Source organism: Equus quagga, chromosome 22 (assembly GCF_021613505.1).
Source record: "Equus quagga isolate Etosha38 chromosome 22, UCLA_HA_Equagga_1.0, whole genome shotgun sequence".
NCBI classification, from domain to species: Eukaryota; Metazoa; Chordata; class Mammalia; order Perissodactyla; family Equidae; genus Equus; species Equus quagga.
This window is the reverse complement of record NC_060288.1, coordinates 38,186,159-38,202,161: the sequence shown is the minus strand read 5'-3', so window position 1 is coordinate 38,202,161 and position 16,003 is coordinate 38,186,159. Positions and strand designations below refer to the sequence as shown.

At 45.0% G+C, this 16,003-nt stretch overlaps 1 protein-coding gene across 1 annotated transcript in view; it reads right to left on the bottom strand.

Moving 5' to 3' along the window:
- Nucleotides 1–730: 730 nt before the first annotated feature.
- The window catches only part of TDRP (testis development related protein), a 54,886-nt gene continuing 39,613 nt past the window's right edge, over nt 731–16,003 (bottom strand). Inside the window, exons 2-3 of the mRNA XM_046648455.1 lie at nt 4,978–5,081; nt 731–3,552 (exon numbers count right to left, since the gene is read on the bottom strand). Coding sequence (XP_046504411.1) covers nt 3,207–3,552; nt 4,978–5,081 — 450 coding nt within the window. The 3' untranslated portion in view covers nt 731–3,206. The remainder of the gene's footprint in view (nt 3,553–4,977; nt 5,082–16,003) is intronic.

Below are 16,003 nucleotides of genomic sequence, written 5' to 3'. Positions count from 1 at the left end.
CTGCTTGCTCATCAAGCCATGCTGAGGCAGTGTCCCACATGCCACAACCAGAAGGACCTACAACTAGAATGTACAACTATGTGTACTGGGGGCTTTGGGGAAAAGGGAAAAAGAAACAAACAAGATTGGCAACAGATGTTAGCTCAGGTGCAAATCTTAAAAAAAAAAAAGGCTTATTGTGGTACAGTTGACTTAGAATAAACTGCACATATTTAAAAAAAAACACAAAAGTTTATCACCAAGTTAGAAAAATTGCCTCAGCCACTCTTTAAAGCTTAGAGAGTGTCCTGTCTGTTGGTCTTCGGTTCAGTCAATCAGTATCAATTGAGGAATAACCATAAAAACCAGAGAGTGGGTAAATGGCTACAAGTAAATTGTGAGAGGAAGACTGTTGCCTATGACAACAGCCAGAAATAACTATGACGTCAGTGACGCAAGTCCAGGAGTGAGAAGACTGGGGTCTGAACCGTCAGGCAGAACCCCAACACCCCGAGGCAGGCTTTGGGTCGCTCAGGAAAGGGAGGGTGTGTGCGCGTGGGGCGGAGGGGCGGTGGCTGGAGGAGCAGCGCTGCGGGGAGGTGGGACGGTTGCGGGAGGAGAGGCCTCTATCACCAAGAGGGGAGGGTGAGCCCAAGGCACACTCGACCCTGACCAGCGCGCAGTACTGGATATTCACAGACAAACAGCATCACAGGGCAGTTCAAACATGCAAAAGATATGTCTTGAAAACTTAGGTTGAAATTGGTCATTTATTTATGAAAAAGTCTACATGTATTGTTTGCATTTTAAAATGAGGTTTAAAGTGTCAAGAAAAGTGCCATTCGCTGTAAGTGATTAAAGTCATCGTAAGCATTCACCTTTAAGTAGATGCCAGTAATCATGCAAACTAATAATGAAAGCAGATACAAATGATCCTTTTTTTAAAAAAAAAACCTCAGCATTAAGGATGAATTCCACCTTCTTTGAAGCCAATCACTTTCGTATTAAACAAATTTTATTAAACAGAAGGAGCACAGATAACTTGCTTTTCACACAGTGAAGTTGTGTGTCTACAGAATTCAACAAAAACTCCAAAATCAAAACCACATTCTCTCATTAACCTGTGATCAAAACAAAGTCGCTTTGGTAAGTTTTATCAAGAAAAAATAGTTTTCTCCCAAAGCACATCAATAAATATTTATATTAAAAATCACAAACATTTATTTTCATTTAATCAGATACAGCAGAAGAAAAAATCCATTTTTACATTAATCTTTGTAGATAAGAAAAATGTGATTTATAGTGCATATCCCAATCCCATTCTGGCTTTGTCTTCAGATTTTGAGAAACAATATTAAGAACTCTTGCCAGCTGTGCATCACGAATATACTACCCGAGTTACAGGCACTTAGCATTACAACCTCCAGGGGGAGCAAGCTGCAGCCAGGCACAGACCACCCCCACCAGTCTCAGCCGCAGCGTGTGCCTCCTGCACCTCATGACCCCATCAGCCAGACAGAGCTACATCGGCCCCCGCTTTAACATCCACGGGCGCATCATGGTGCGGGGCATGTTTGTGTGATCAACTTTACCTGAGGAAACGAGATCTTCCAACTCAGCTATTAGACTAAAAATTATAAAGTTTCCTCTGCATTACGAAACAAAGAAAATCTCCACCATTTCAGGGTTCTAACACAAACTAGATTTTTATTTTAACACCACTTAAAACATGTCCCCCCTTCACGGCTCAGTCAAGTAAATTCCTTGTTCTATTAAAAGAAAAAGATATATTGGATAGCGAGATGATAGAGATAGATGATTGACTGGCAGATGACAGGCACTGTCACCCATTGGATGTCCTGTGCTCAGGCGTACTTGGACGTCCCACAGGAGTGTTAAATGAACGTCTGCTCATGGGAACAGCACAGAAGTGCACGCTCAACAACTCGAGGACAGTGTTGTTTACTAGAGGAATGCACACAGAATTGGAGGGTTTTGTCTTTAACCAACAAAAACCCTGCACCTTTCCTTTCAAACCACCGCTCCCTACAATACAAGCACCTGCAGGTAAGCGCTGTGCTGCCGAGGAGCCCATGCCTGGCAGACCTGATGCAGGGGTGGCTTTGTAAGGGCAGAAGCAAGTCTAGAGGCAGAGGAAGTGAGCCAGCTCAGCGGTGCTCTCCGTCAGCCACGGCAGCTTCGTGGGCTCTCACAGCAGTCACAGGAAGCATCTCATTGTGAAAAAACAAAAACCTGGGTATTACAGGAAAAAGGCACTTCCAGTATTTTATATACAGTTTTAACTCCATAGTGAGCAAGTTAATATTTTCTAAACCAAATTGAAAGTATCAAGGTACTAAAATTGATCCACGCTTATTACAGCATTCTTTTAATCTGCAATCAAAAAATGAGAACTAATTTTTAAAAGAAAATAAAGATCAGTATTTAAAAATTCAGAGAAGTAAAAATAAAACCTCCAAATAAGAACCACCATCACCATCCTCCCTGGCAAGAGATGAAGATGCGTTTGCAGACAGTGGCACTGCATGCTTGACCACATATTGCCTTTGTTTTCCAGTATGTAATTTTTTCGCATATTTTTAAATTCAATATGAAAAAAAGTTTAATTTGCCAGGTTAAACACAATTCAACATAACCTTTGGAAGATTCATTTTACACCTGGATTGGAAGTTTCTGGCAACAGAGAATTGCACAGCTGCTACATTCTTGTGTGTCACAGACTACATATATGCTACATGCAAGAGGAGGGTGTCATGTTATGAAACAAAGAACTGTGACCGAGGATGGCATGAAATTGACTTTGTGGCAAACTGCAAATCATTACTGGTATCTCATGGGACAGCAGCACAAGTTCAAATCTCCAGTTTCAGCCACACGTGGACTCTAGGAAGTGGACATTTCTACAATAAGGCAATCAGTGTGCAACCCCCATATACATCCACCGAGGAGCCACAGCGTGTTGGGGGATTTCCTAACTCGACACGTGAAGAAAGTCCAAACATGAACTATGGGCAGAGTGGATGCTCTACTCAAAGAATTTTAACATGGGAAAGACTAAACAACTTGATATACTAATAAAAAAACATGATACGCCAAGCGCCAAGAATCTGAATTAAATGAGATACAAAGGTGCAGTATTAGGCAAATTTTGGTTTGAAATGCTTGGGAACTGTGGGCTTCCGTCACCAGTGTCTCCTCTGACGCCGTCACTCCAGCTCTTCCCAGTGATCTGTCAGGTGGCCCTTGCTCTGCCGTCTGATACTGACCAGCTTCCCCGCTGACCTGAGGCTCCAGCGGGAGCTGTTTCCTGAGCTGGCCAAGCTGGTGTACTTGGTGGAGCCCTTGGGGTCCTCCTCCCAGCCTGGACGTGACACATGGTCATTCAAGGCGTCATTCGAATCAGCTGCCACATCTTCAAGAGCAAGTTTTGGAGGCTCCCAACCTTCAATCTCATCTGGTTTCTTCGACTGTATGTTCTGTTTTAAAGCCAAATTATCCCAAAATCCAGATTTCTTCTCTGTCTTCAACTCTTCTTTTAATCGTAAATTAGTTCTGTAGGAGATGAAAGAGTTAAGTGTTGGTGATCCAATGATCTTAGGGCCTCAAATTGTGTTCATTTTATAAATATAAGGTTCCTTTTCTAAAAAAGTTTAAATTGTTCAGGAAGTACACATAATACAAATCTATGTGTAAAATTTTAAACATTAAAATTAATAAGGAAAAACTAGTCACTATATGTTATTAATGAAACTTATGAAGGCCATATTTGAAGATACCACACTAGGCAATACACGAGCAAAGAACTAGTTCTCAGACGGGAAGATACTAAAGGCAATATGAGAGTATCTGAGCAGCCGAAATAAAGACAACACAGGGTCCAGACCCAGGACTGGGGGGTCCTTCCATTTATCAAATCGGATTCCAACACGGTTACTCACATACACACTAGTCTCAAGCATTTAGTAGGTTAAGTTGCCGAACAAAAATTAAGAATTCAGAACACTGTCTACCATAGGGAAGAATGGCCGAGTGGTGGTGGAGACAGCTCACAGGGTACTCAGGGCCACAGGTCCCGCAGCCTGACTGCCGAGAGCATCCCCAGGACATGGTGTTAAAGCACCAGTGTCCAGGCCCTACCCCTAGAGGGTCTCATTTAATTAGACTGAGGGGCCAGGACACAGGCATTTCTTCAGGGCCCTCCAGGAGACGGTGACGTATTAGCCGCCACGCTGACAGTCACGAGGACCGACTTCCATGGTCCTCACAGAGAGGAGGCAGTGCAGTGCAGTCAGGGCCACGTGGCCAGAGGCGGCCTCACAGCGCCAGTGGGTGCAGAGCAGTGCTGCCCAGGCAGCCGCGGTCCTCAGACAAGCACAGGGTTTACTGTTAGACTTGCCAAGATCACCCTCTAATCAAAAAACATGCCACTGGCAATACGATCAGGTTGTCACTGAATCTATATTTTCATCTTTAAGCACACTTTTTTAAATCTCCAAGTATTTATTATAAACTAGCAGCAATATGTCAGTTTAAACATATTCATTTCCATAAAACTTTTTGCAGTGTATGCATCCATTTCATTTTTAAACCTTTTTTCTTGGTTTTCTGAAACTACTAAACACCTTAAGCATGGCTACAGGCTGCTCTAAGGCTAAGTTCAGTTCACAGTCTAAGTTCGAGAGCTGGTCTGAGAAACTTTTTTTCCACTTTTCCATAACCTTTCAAAGTGCTTAGACTTAACCTCATGACGTTGTACCAAGAGTACGTTTTATTTTCTTTCTTTTTGTCTCTAGAACATCGAAATCTGTATAACTCATTTTTCTTTACTCACAAGGGGAAAGGAAACCCTAACTGTCACATCACGCTGCCCTGTTAGCTATCCATCTGCCACTCAGGAGGGAGGGACAGAGGGACAGACAGGGACAGAGGGAGGGACAGAGCGATTCCGCGAGCCACAGCAGCGGCCCTGTGACTCACCCTTTAGACCTGGGAGACTCACAGCTCTCCAGCAGACGCTGTTCATCGTCTTTATTGAACAGAGAGGTCACTTCTTTCCAGCCTCGGAAACTTGCTCCCTGAACCTGATAAGGTAAGAAAAAGATGAGCTCTGACGTAGTAAATAGAAGTCACAGTGCGGTAACTCGGTACGCATGGAGCTGAAACGCAGGAGAGGCAGCACAGACTCCCTTACCTTGTGTGTCTGCACACATCTCAGTTCCCACCAGCTGCAGGCAATCGGGCGTCCGGGACCACAGTCCCATCAGCTGTCCATGCTGTTCACGACACTCACCCACATTTAGTAACAGACCGACCAATAATCACATGCTACCCAAGCCAGCCTGGGATGACGAAGCTGCCCACACGAGCAGGACTGGGGTCTCTCCAGGCTCAGGGCCTGCAGGGCAGGTGGGACCTGCACTGCCTCCACAGTTAGACTTTGGAGAAGAAATAACGCATTTTGTTGGTTCTAGACAAATGATTTTGTCTTAGCTGTTTCATTTCTGAAATAAGGATGCATCTTATAATTAATGCCTGGCATCTTAGATTCAAAGAACTACATTAATAAGAAGGAAGGAATGGAGAAAAAGGAGCTAACATCTCCTGGAAGTCCTGTGTGTCAAGTGCCTTTCACATGAGCTAACTTAACACACCCTAGAGCCCATAATCCCATGGCTAGTGCTCCTTTCTGTTCTTTTGGGGAAGGAGAGAGGGGCGTGGAGGAGGGTATCTCCCATGGGGCAGACCTAGCTTTAAAATACCTTGAAATGTTAAAAACGCAATATAAAAATAAAGCAACTGAATATTGAACTGCACGATCGCAGTGATGGGAAACACCATTAGAACAGAAAATAAATGCACCTCATTAACCTGACGAGGTCGCCCAACGACCACGGTGGCCCTGTGATCGAGGACCCACTGCTGTGGGCAGCCCAGTGCCAGGCGGGGAGTCCTAGAAAACTAACCAGGAAACTCTGCAGTTCCGCCTTTGACTTCCATCAGGCCAGGATCCCCGACTCCCCTCTGGGCAGAGGTCCCAAGTCCTTAGAGAGAAGGGGCACACAGACAGCTCCCAGTTAGAAAGATGTGCGTGCCCATGAACAAGGGACTGAGAAACGAGAGCAGCTGTTGGGCCCACTCCAAAAGAAATCATAAGGTCAGAAAGAATGGGGGGGGGGGATCGGTTTACCACCTCACATGCTATACAAAAATCCACAACCACAAGAGCTACCGTAATGGCTGTGGAATGCTCGTGTGCATGCTGGGTAAAGGACCGGAACTTTGTCCTCTCCAGGGCTCCAGCACATGAGGGCGCTCCTGCAGGAGGCAATGTCAGCCAACAACAGAGATCCTGTTCAGAAGCCCAAACTTGTTAAGAACATAATACTCGATTTGACCTGGCAGACCCAGAAGGAGTCAGTGGAAGGAGCGTGTGCAGGTGCTCTGTGCCAAGCGCGCCCTGTCAGGACCCCACCCGCTGCACACTCAATCGGAACCAGCACGGGACGGAGGCTGTGCTGTTACGAGAGAGGGGACTGCAGCTCGAAGACCTCGAGGAACTTGACCGAAGCAAAGTGCCAGAAAGCATGAAGCCAGCCTGAAGCCACGTCTCACTGGGAGCTCCTGCGCTGACCCCGCTACTTACAGTGAGCTCCCTACAAGAGCCAGACCCGCCCCGTCCACACCAGTGGGCACAGACCTGTCCTACAGCTGGTCACCTAGGTCTCCTTCTCCAGCGACAGTGGTGGCACCAGTTCCAACGTCACTCACTCCACACCCCTCAGTGCACTGAAGGCAGTGCCCCTACAATTCCATTTCTGATATCATAATGAAAACTGATAGGAAAGTGGAATTACTGAAATTTAACATGACCTAGTGTTTCCACAGAAATCATCAGGAAGAAGATGCAAAAAATAGTCTCTAGTTAACAAACTTCAAACAGATGTCCTAGAAGAGGAAAAACCAACAAGTAAAAGGAAAGTGAGAGAGAAACTTCCCAGAGATGCAGCAACAGTGAAGGTGCGTGTCGAACGGCTAACCGGTCTTACTCAGATCCAGAAATTCACATGTAGCCATGAGAGGGGGAATGAAACTGGGCTCAGCTGCAGAAGATAAGCAGAAACGACGGGGGTAAAATGAGCAGGTTAGCGAGGGCTAACAGGAAGCCTGGGGGCAGTCTTCGCAGCCCCAAGGAGTCGATGGCAAATTAGAGGCTGATTAAGTGTCTAGTCACTAATTAGTGATTAGTGTCTAACTTTTTATGAAATGAAACAGATAGAAATCAACATTTGCAGACTATTCATTTAGAGAATACAGCTGTGCTCCATGGCCTGGGGGTCAGCCTGGAGTCGCTGGATGTACAAGTGAAGGTGAACACTTGAAAACGGGGCGTCAGTGCGAGGGACACGACCAAGAAGGTGGAGGACTTGAGACGACATCACAGGAGAAACGAGCAGAACTGAGACCCGTCATCGTTGGCCCTCGCAGACAGACAGACACTACACCACGGCCCTGGTGTTCTTCCTCAGCCTTCAGGAGCCTCAGCTACAGCTGTCGCAAGAGGTGTGGATAGCATTAAGGTTCTACGGATCCAGCCCTTTCCAGAAAGGATGGACCACCCACCCCCAGAGTCCTCAAGGATCCCAGGTTCCGGTGGAAACTGCTGCACACGGCAGGGCGCTCACTCTGCATCCACACTCTTCTGCCACTGTCACTAGACTGAAAGGCTCTGGATGGAAGGAGAGCTCTCAGTTAATTCTCAGGATGGTCTGGGGGAAGAGACAGTGTCTGAATCCAGGTCTCTGCTGCAGGACCTGGAACCGTGGCGGCCGAGAAGGCCTCTGATGTTTTCAACAGCACTGAAGACGCCGGTGTCACATGGAGCACAGGCTGATGGAATGGCAGATGCAGGTGATTCTAGCCATTTAAAGTATTTCTGGAGAGCAGTCAATCCTGAGACTGTAAGCATGTAAATCCTCTTAACTCTACCAATACGCTGAAGATGATTCCGACTCGGGCACACTCCTCGAGCTTCCCATGAACTGAGACACTGCGAGATTCCTCAGATGGAAACAGTCAGGCACATCTAGTCAGGGGTACACAGATGGCCTCTGTCCTTGCCCCACCGGACCCACAGTGAGATTTGGATATATTCATTCATTCAATAAATGTTATCTAATCTAGCAGACAAGAACTTATTCAAAGCTCAGAAAGTACTGCTGCATTATTCACAATAGCCAAGACATGGAAACAACCTAAGCATTCATTGACAGATGAACGGATGAAGAAAATGTGGTATATAGATACAACGGAGTATCATTCAGCCGTAAAAAACAGAGAAATTCTACCATTTGAACAAAACGGATGGCCCTTGAAGGCATTATGCTAAGTGACATAAGTCAGACGGAGAAACACAAATACTCTATGATCTCCCTTATATGTGGAAGCTAAACAAAACAAAACATACAAAAAAACACCACTTCATAGAAAAATAGACAGGATTTGTGGTTACCAGAGATGGGGGCTGGGGGAGGAGAATTGGAGGAAGGTAGTCAAAAGGTACAAAGTTCCAGTTAGATAAATAAGTACTGGGTATATAATGTAGAGCAGGGTGACTACAGCTAACACTGCTGTATGACACACAGGAAAGTTAGGAGTGGATCCTGGGCTGGCCCCATGGCTAAGTGGTCAGGTTTGCATGTTCCACTTCAGGGGCCCAGGGGCCCCTGGTTCAGATCCTGGGCATGGACCTGCACACCAATCATCAAGCCATGCTGTGGTGGCATCCCACACAGAAGAACTAGAAGGACTTACAAGTGGGATATACAACTATGTGCTGGGGCTTTGGGGAGGACAAAAAGAAGAAGATTGGCAACAGATGTTAGCTCAGGGCCAATCTTCCTCACCAAAAAAAAGCAGAGAGAGTGGATCCTAAGAGTTCTGATCACAAGGAGAAATTTTTTCTTTTCTTTTTATTGTGTCTAAATGAGATGATGGATGGTTGACTGAACCTACTACGGAAATCATTTCACAATGTATGTAAATCAAACCCTCATGCTGTACACTTAAATTTATACAGTAACGTATATTGATTATTTCTCAATAAAATCAGGGAGAAGAGGAAGCACTGATGCAACCACTCCCCAGCCTGCAGGCCAGAAACTTCCCACCATCACTCAGATGGCCCAAATGGTGCAGTAATCTCGGATTTAGGCCACAAAGCCGTGGCAAGTCTGACTCAATATTACACCACAGGCAAATAAAAACACCACCAAAAGAAGCACCTTACCACATTATTTTAAATAATAAACACCTCAACACAAACCACACGCAGCCTTCCCCGAGTTCAGGACGTGAGGCCTAAAGCTGTATAGGAACCCTGGGGTTCACAGGAACAGGCATTGGCTTACAGCATCTCTCCCCTCTCCCCTCTCCCCTGCCCTTAAATCCCCCATTTCCTGTTTTTTCTCACCTATAAATGAGATGCAGAACTGCACGCACCCTCTGGGTGGGTGGAGAGACCTGCATGAGGCGAACAGCCCTTTCTCCCTCCACCTTCATGTGGAGGAGCTTCAGGGCCTGTCTCAGACTCAGAACTCTAACAAACCTCAGACCCAACCTCCCAGTGGACACTGGGCACTTCCATTTACATGTGCAGTCGTTACCCCAACTCGCTGCCCCTCAAGAAGGGCAGCTTTCTTCCTGCCTCTCCCGCCCACCAGCTCGCCTCAGCTCCCCTACTTCGGCCAGGCTCTGCGTCTGTAGGTAGCCCCTCCCCTAGACACCACATCCGTGCCCCACTTGTGAATCCACACTTGTGGTTGTGTGGACTCACAACACCAGTGCCACTGCCACACGTCATGCAAGAGTGCTGGAAATACCTGCTAGGTGACCTCAGGGCAAGGCTCCATTCCCCCAACAAGCAGAGGTCCCAGGTCACAGCTGTGACACGGTGCCTGGAGCCATCGGAAAGGAATCAAAGAGAGAACAAGTGAGGAAACCTTTCTTTCTCTGCTGACAGATGAGTAATCAGAAAAGGCTGAAGTCACATAAAGTCACATTGATAGCGGTAACTGACGGCATCCACACAGACAAAACAACAAGGAGTTTTGAGAGGAAACGTCCATACACAACACGGTACCCAGAGGAACCGCCTGCTGCTTGCAGGAGGTGGGGCCATTTCAGCAATGTGACCTGGGTCCCCATTTCAGGTCAGGCACTGACCTACCAGAGCTGTAGTCCTCACAGTGGATTTAATAATCCCAAGAGAAGACATCAATGCCAGACACAGTTCACTGAAGACACATTCAACAAACTGTGCTCTACCTGTAATGTTCCACATTCACATCTGAGCCCCACGCCAAGGCGTCACCCAGAGACAGGAATGGACCTGCCCAACAGGTCCCAGTGACCCAGTCTGACACCAGGGCCCTGCTCCTAACATCAGGGGAGCCACCCTTTACAAATGCCATTCTGAAGGGGCCAGTGAACAGCCTTGCTCACAAGGAAATGAAGGTTCTCCAGAGCTGGGTTAGAATCACAGGCTGTGTTCAATGGAAGCCCTGTTCACGCTGTGGGGGAGGCGAGTTTTCATCTTCAGAGAGCAGAACACCAAGCGGACACATTCTTTACGAAAGACAAGACACAGCCGAACGCCTTCTGGAGACAGGAGCATCAGGGGTCAAAACACTCTATAACTAAGATTAGATTCAGGGAGAAAGGACAGTCAAAAGAATGAAGACAAACGTAATGTGTTATATAACTCCAAGTGGTTGGGCTAAAGAAACAAGATTGAGTTCCAGCACAGAACAAGGAAGAATTATTTTTCCCTTCTGGCCATACCTCAGTTGCAAAAAGTACTTCATGCACCAAGGGGAAAAAATCTATGAAATCCTAGAAAGAAACTTAACACCAGCCATAATTTACCAGAATTCTTCTTGTTGGAGTGATTTAGTGCAAGCATCTTCTCATGAAATGTGTTCTTGCAAGAGGCCCGACACCCCTCTGGTGGCCAGCACCCAGTCCAGGTGAGCACTTGCGAGCCCACCTGCAGGCCACCAGCCCTGCAGGTCTAAGATTCTCAGCTCCAAGTGCAAAACACAAGAGAGATGGCGTTCTGGAAAGTGCTTTAAAAACAACTGAGCTTGGGAGAGTTTCTCCAGGGGGAAAGAGGGCCCAGGAGGGACACCCAGCTCTCTCAGCACGCCCACTCAAGTCTTGCCCCACAGGGGCTGCAGGGGAATCTTTGGGGCTTGACCACTGGTAAGCAGACTGTGACAGAGAAGGGGGAGGGGCTGCAGTCAGATCTTGGCAGACCACGCCCCTCCCTACCGAGCCTAGGCAGCAATCCCATCCAGCGGCTTTGGTCATCTGCTCTGCAGAGCGAAGAAGCGTGTAGTCTGACCAGGGAACTCAGCAGGGTGCAGGTCTGCCAGATTTGGGTTCTCAAACAAAGAGCCTTGCCAGCCCTGCAGCCTGGTCTGCCCCGACCCAGGCAAGGGATCTGAGTCACAACACTGCCCACTGCTGAGTGCAGCTCCTGGCCCTGCCCGATCAGAAAGCCTGGCCCAAACACCTGGAAGCTGTGAAGCCCAGCGATGCTTGAGCAGAGAGTCTGGCAGACAGAGCAAGGCCAGTGGCACCATTAAGCCAAGGGACGTGGGGTGCAGGCCAGCCTGAGTCAAGACCACAAAGAGCCTTGCCATCCTAGGAGCCACTGCTCCTGCTCCACCCAGGCAGGGACACTGATCTGCAGCCCCGCCCATTGAGAATACAGCCTTCAGCCCACCCCACCAGGGAGCCCAGCCAGAGCACACAGGAGGCTGTGGAGCCCACTCGACAGCCCTACTTATAATGGCACTTAAGCAGAGAGCACGGTCCAAGGTTTTCCCTATTTCTGGAGCAAAACTGGTGGCCCTGTCTGGCCAGGGAATTCAGCATGCAATCTTGCCTGATTTGGATCCCCCAACAACAAACCGTGTAGGCTATGGAGTCCATCCTGCTGGCTCACCAGGGCAGGGAAGCTAATTCAGAGCCCCGCCTGCTGCTGGGTATAGTACCCTGTCCTGACCATCTAGGAAGCATGACCAGAGAAGCCAAGCAGCCACAGACCCCATCCCACAGCCATGGTTGGACAGGGAACCAAACCAGCAGTCCTATCCAACTATTCTCAGCCAGTGGCACCCCTATACTGCCAACTTCAGGGCTCAGATAGTGGCCCTGCCAAAGAGCAGACCCTGATAACAAGCCCCAACATGCCCAAGGACATCACCAGCTGACACATCCAGAAACCCAACATGAACTGACTGGTAAAGAACCGTCTCTAACAAAGCAAACCTATAAAGCCTGGATGAGGAGACCACTTACTCAAATGCACAGATATCAATGTAAGGAATCAAGCATCACAAAAAAGCAGATAAACACACCATCAGAGGAAACTAATAAAGTTCCAATAACTGACCCTAAAGAAATGGTTATCTATGAACTGTCACAGAATTCAGAATAATCCCCTTAAAGAAACTCATGAATACACGGAAATTAAACAACACTCCCCTGAACAACCCCAATGGATCAAAGAAGATATTAAATGGGAAATAAAAAAGTATCTTGAGACAAATGAAAATGGCAACACAATATACCAAAACTTATGAGATGCAGCAAAAGCAGTTCTAAGAGGGAAGTTCATACAGAAACAAGAAAGATCTCAAATACATACTGTAACTCTATGCCTCAAGGAACTAGACAAAGAAAAAAATGAGCCCAAAGTTAGCAGAAAGAAGGAAATAATAAAGATTAGAGAAATAAATGAAATAGAGAACAAGGAAACAATAGAAAAGATTTACAAAACTAAGAGTTAGTTCTTTGAAAACATAAAAATCGACAAACCATTAGCTAGACTCACCAAGGCAAAAAGAGAGAGGACCCAAATCAACAAAATTATAAGTGAAAAAGGAGACCCACAACTGATAGCACATAAATACAAAGGATCATAAGAAGCTACCATGAACAACTATGTGCCAACAAACTGGACAACCTAGAAGAAATAGAAAAATTCTTAGAAACATACAACCTACCAAGACTGAATCAAGAATAGGAAATCTGAATAGACCATTTACTAGTAAGTAGACTGATTCAATAATAAATCTCCCAACAAAGAAAAGCCTAGGACCAGAAGGCTTCACTGGTGAATTGTACCAAACATTTAATGAATTAGTGCCAATCCTTCTAAAACTCCCCAAAAAGAACTGAACAGGAGGGAACATTCCCAATCTCATGTTACAAGGCCAGCATTACCCTGACACCAAAGCCAGAAAAGGACACTACAAGAAAAGAACATTACTGGCTAAGATGCCTGATGAAAACAGATGCAAAAATTCCCAGTAAAATACTTGCAAACCAAATTCACCAATACATTAAAAGGATCATTCACCACGATCTAGTGGGATTTATCCCTAAGATGCAAGGATGGTTCAAATACACAAATCAATAAATACGATACATCACATTAATAGAATGAAAGAAAAAAAATCATATCTCAGCAGACACAGAAAAAGCTTTTGACAAAATTTAACATCCATTAATGATAAAAACTCTTAACTAAGAATATACCTCAACATAATAAAGTCATAAATGACAAGCCCATAGCTAATATCATACTCCTCTAAAATCAGAAACAAAATAAGGATGCCCACTTTCATCACTCCTATTCAACATAGTACTGCAAGTCCTAGCCAGAGCAATCAGGCAAGAAAAAGAAAGAAAGAGCAAGAGAACTGGAACGGAAGAAGTGAAATTGTCTCTATTTACAGAACACATGATTTTATATACAGGAAATCCTAAAAACACTCTACCAAAAAATTGTTATATCTAATCAATAAATTCAGTAAAGTTGCAAGGTACAAAATTTAACATTCAAAGTCAATAGCCTTTCTATACATTAACAATGAATTATCTGAAAAAGAAACAAAGAAAGCAATCCCACTTACAATAGCATCAAAAATAATAAAATACTTAGGGATAAATTTAACCAAGGAGCTGAAAGATCTCTACACTGAAAACTACACGACACTGATGAAAAGAAATTGAAGAAGACACAAATAACTGGAAAGGTATCACATGTTCATGGACTGCAAGAATACAGTGAAAATGTCCATACTACCCAAAGCCATCTCTAGATTCAATCCAATCCCTATCAAGATGTCAATGGAATTTTTTACAGAAGTAGAAAAAACAATCCTAAAATTTGAATGAAACCACAAAAGACCCTGAAGAGCCAAAGCAATCCTGAGAAAGAACAACAAAGCAGGAGGCATCATACTTCCTGATTTCAAGCTCTATTATAAAGCTAGATTAATCAAAACAGTATGGCACTGGCATAAAAACAGACACATAGATCAATGGAACAGAACAGAGAGCCCAGAAAAACACATGCATATATGGTCAACTAGTATTTGACAAGAGATCCAAGAATATTCAATGGAGAAAAGACAGTCTCTTCAATAAATGGTGCTGGGAAAACTAGACAGCCACATGCAAAAGAATGAAATTGGACCACTATCTTACAAATACACAAAAATTAACTCAAAATGAATTAAAGATTTAAATATAAGACTGGAAACCATAAAACTCTTAGAAGGAAACATAGGAAAAAAGCTTCTTGACATGTGTCTTCGCAATGATTTTTGGGATATGACACCTAAAGCATAAGCAACAAAATAAAAAACAAGTGGGACTACACCAAACTAAAAAGCATCTGCAAAGCAAAAGAAATGATCAACAAAACAAAAAAACCTATGAAATGGGAAAAAATATTTGCAAATCATATATCTGATAAGGGATTAATACCTAAAATATATAAAAGAACTCATACAACTCAATAACAAAACAACAATAATCCAATTTAAAAATGGGCAAAGGACCTAAATAGACATTTTTCCAAAGAAGATAATTCGAATGGCCAACAGGTACATGAAAAGGTGCTCAGTATCACCTAATCATCAGAGAAATGCAAATCAAAACCTCAATGAGACATCACCTCACACCTGTTAGAATGGCTATTACCAAAAAGACAAGCGATAACAAGTGTTGGTGAAGATGTGGAGAAAAGGGAACCCTTGTGCACTGTTGGTGGGATTGTAAATTGGTGCAGATACTATGGAAAACAGTATGGAGGTCCCTCAAAAATATAAATAAAAATAGAAGTACCATATGATCCAGGAATTCCACTTCTGGGAATATATTCAAAGGAAACCTTAAAAAGATGTCTGCAGTCCCACGTTCACAGCAGCGTTATTCACAACAGCCAAGACATGGAAATAACCTAAGTGTCCATCAATGGATGAATGGATAAAGAAAACGTGGTGTGTATATACATATAGGAAGTAGATAGGAAAGGAAATCTTGCTATTTGTGACAACATGAATGGACCTTGAGGGCCTTATGCCAAGGGAAATAAGTCAGAGAAAGACAAATACCACATGATCTCACTTATTAGCAGAATCTTATAAAAACCAAAAAACCCAAACTCATAGAAAAAGAGATCAGATTTGTGGTACCAGAGGTGGGAGTGAGGGATGGGGGAAGTGGAGGAAGGAGGTCAAAAGGTGCACACCTTGGTCACGATGAACGGATCCTGGGGATGCAACGTGGGCGTGATGGCAGAGCCAGTGCTGCACCACGGGCCACCAGGACGAGTTCCAACTGACCCCATCCTAGCAGCAGAGTGACTCAGAGTTGCTTTTCAGAGGCAAAATCTAGAAGTCACACAGCCAGAGCACGTGCAGAGGAGAAAATCCTGACCTGAAATGACACTGGAACCAAAGAGTCTCGCCCACAGGACCAAAGGACCAGGACACAACCAGAACTTGAATGTCGGACTCTCGTAAGGGAGGGGTCTTTGTCTAGGAAGATCCTGTGTTAACGCTCCTTCCACACCTCACCATAAATGTTTAAAACTTCACCATGAATGTTTCAAGCCCTCCAATCAAAGCTTGCCCTGCCAGCATTT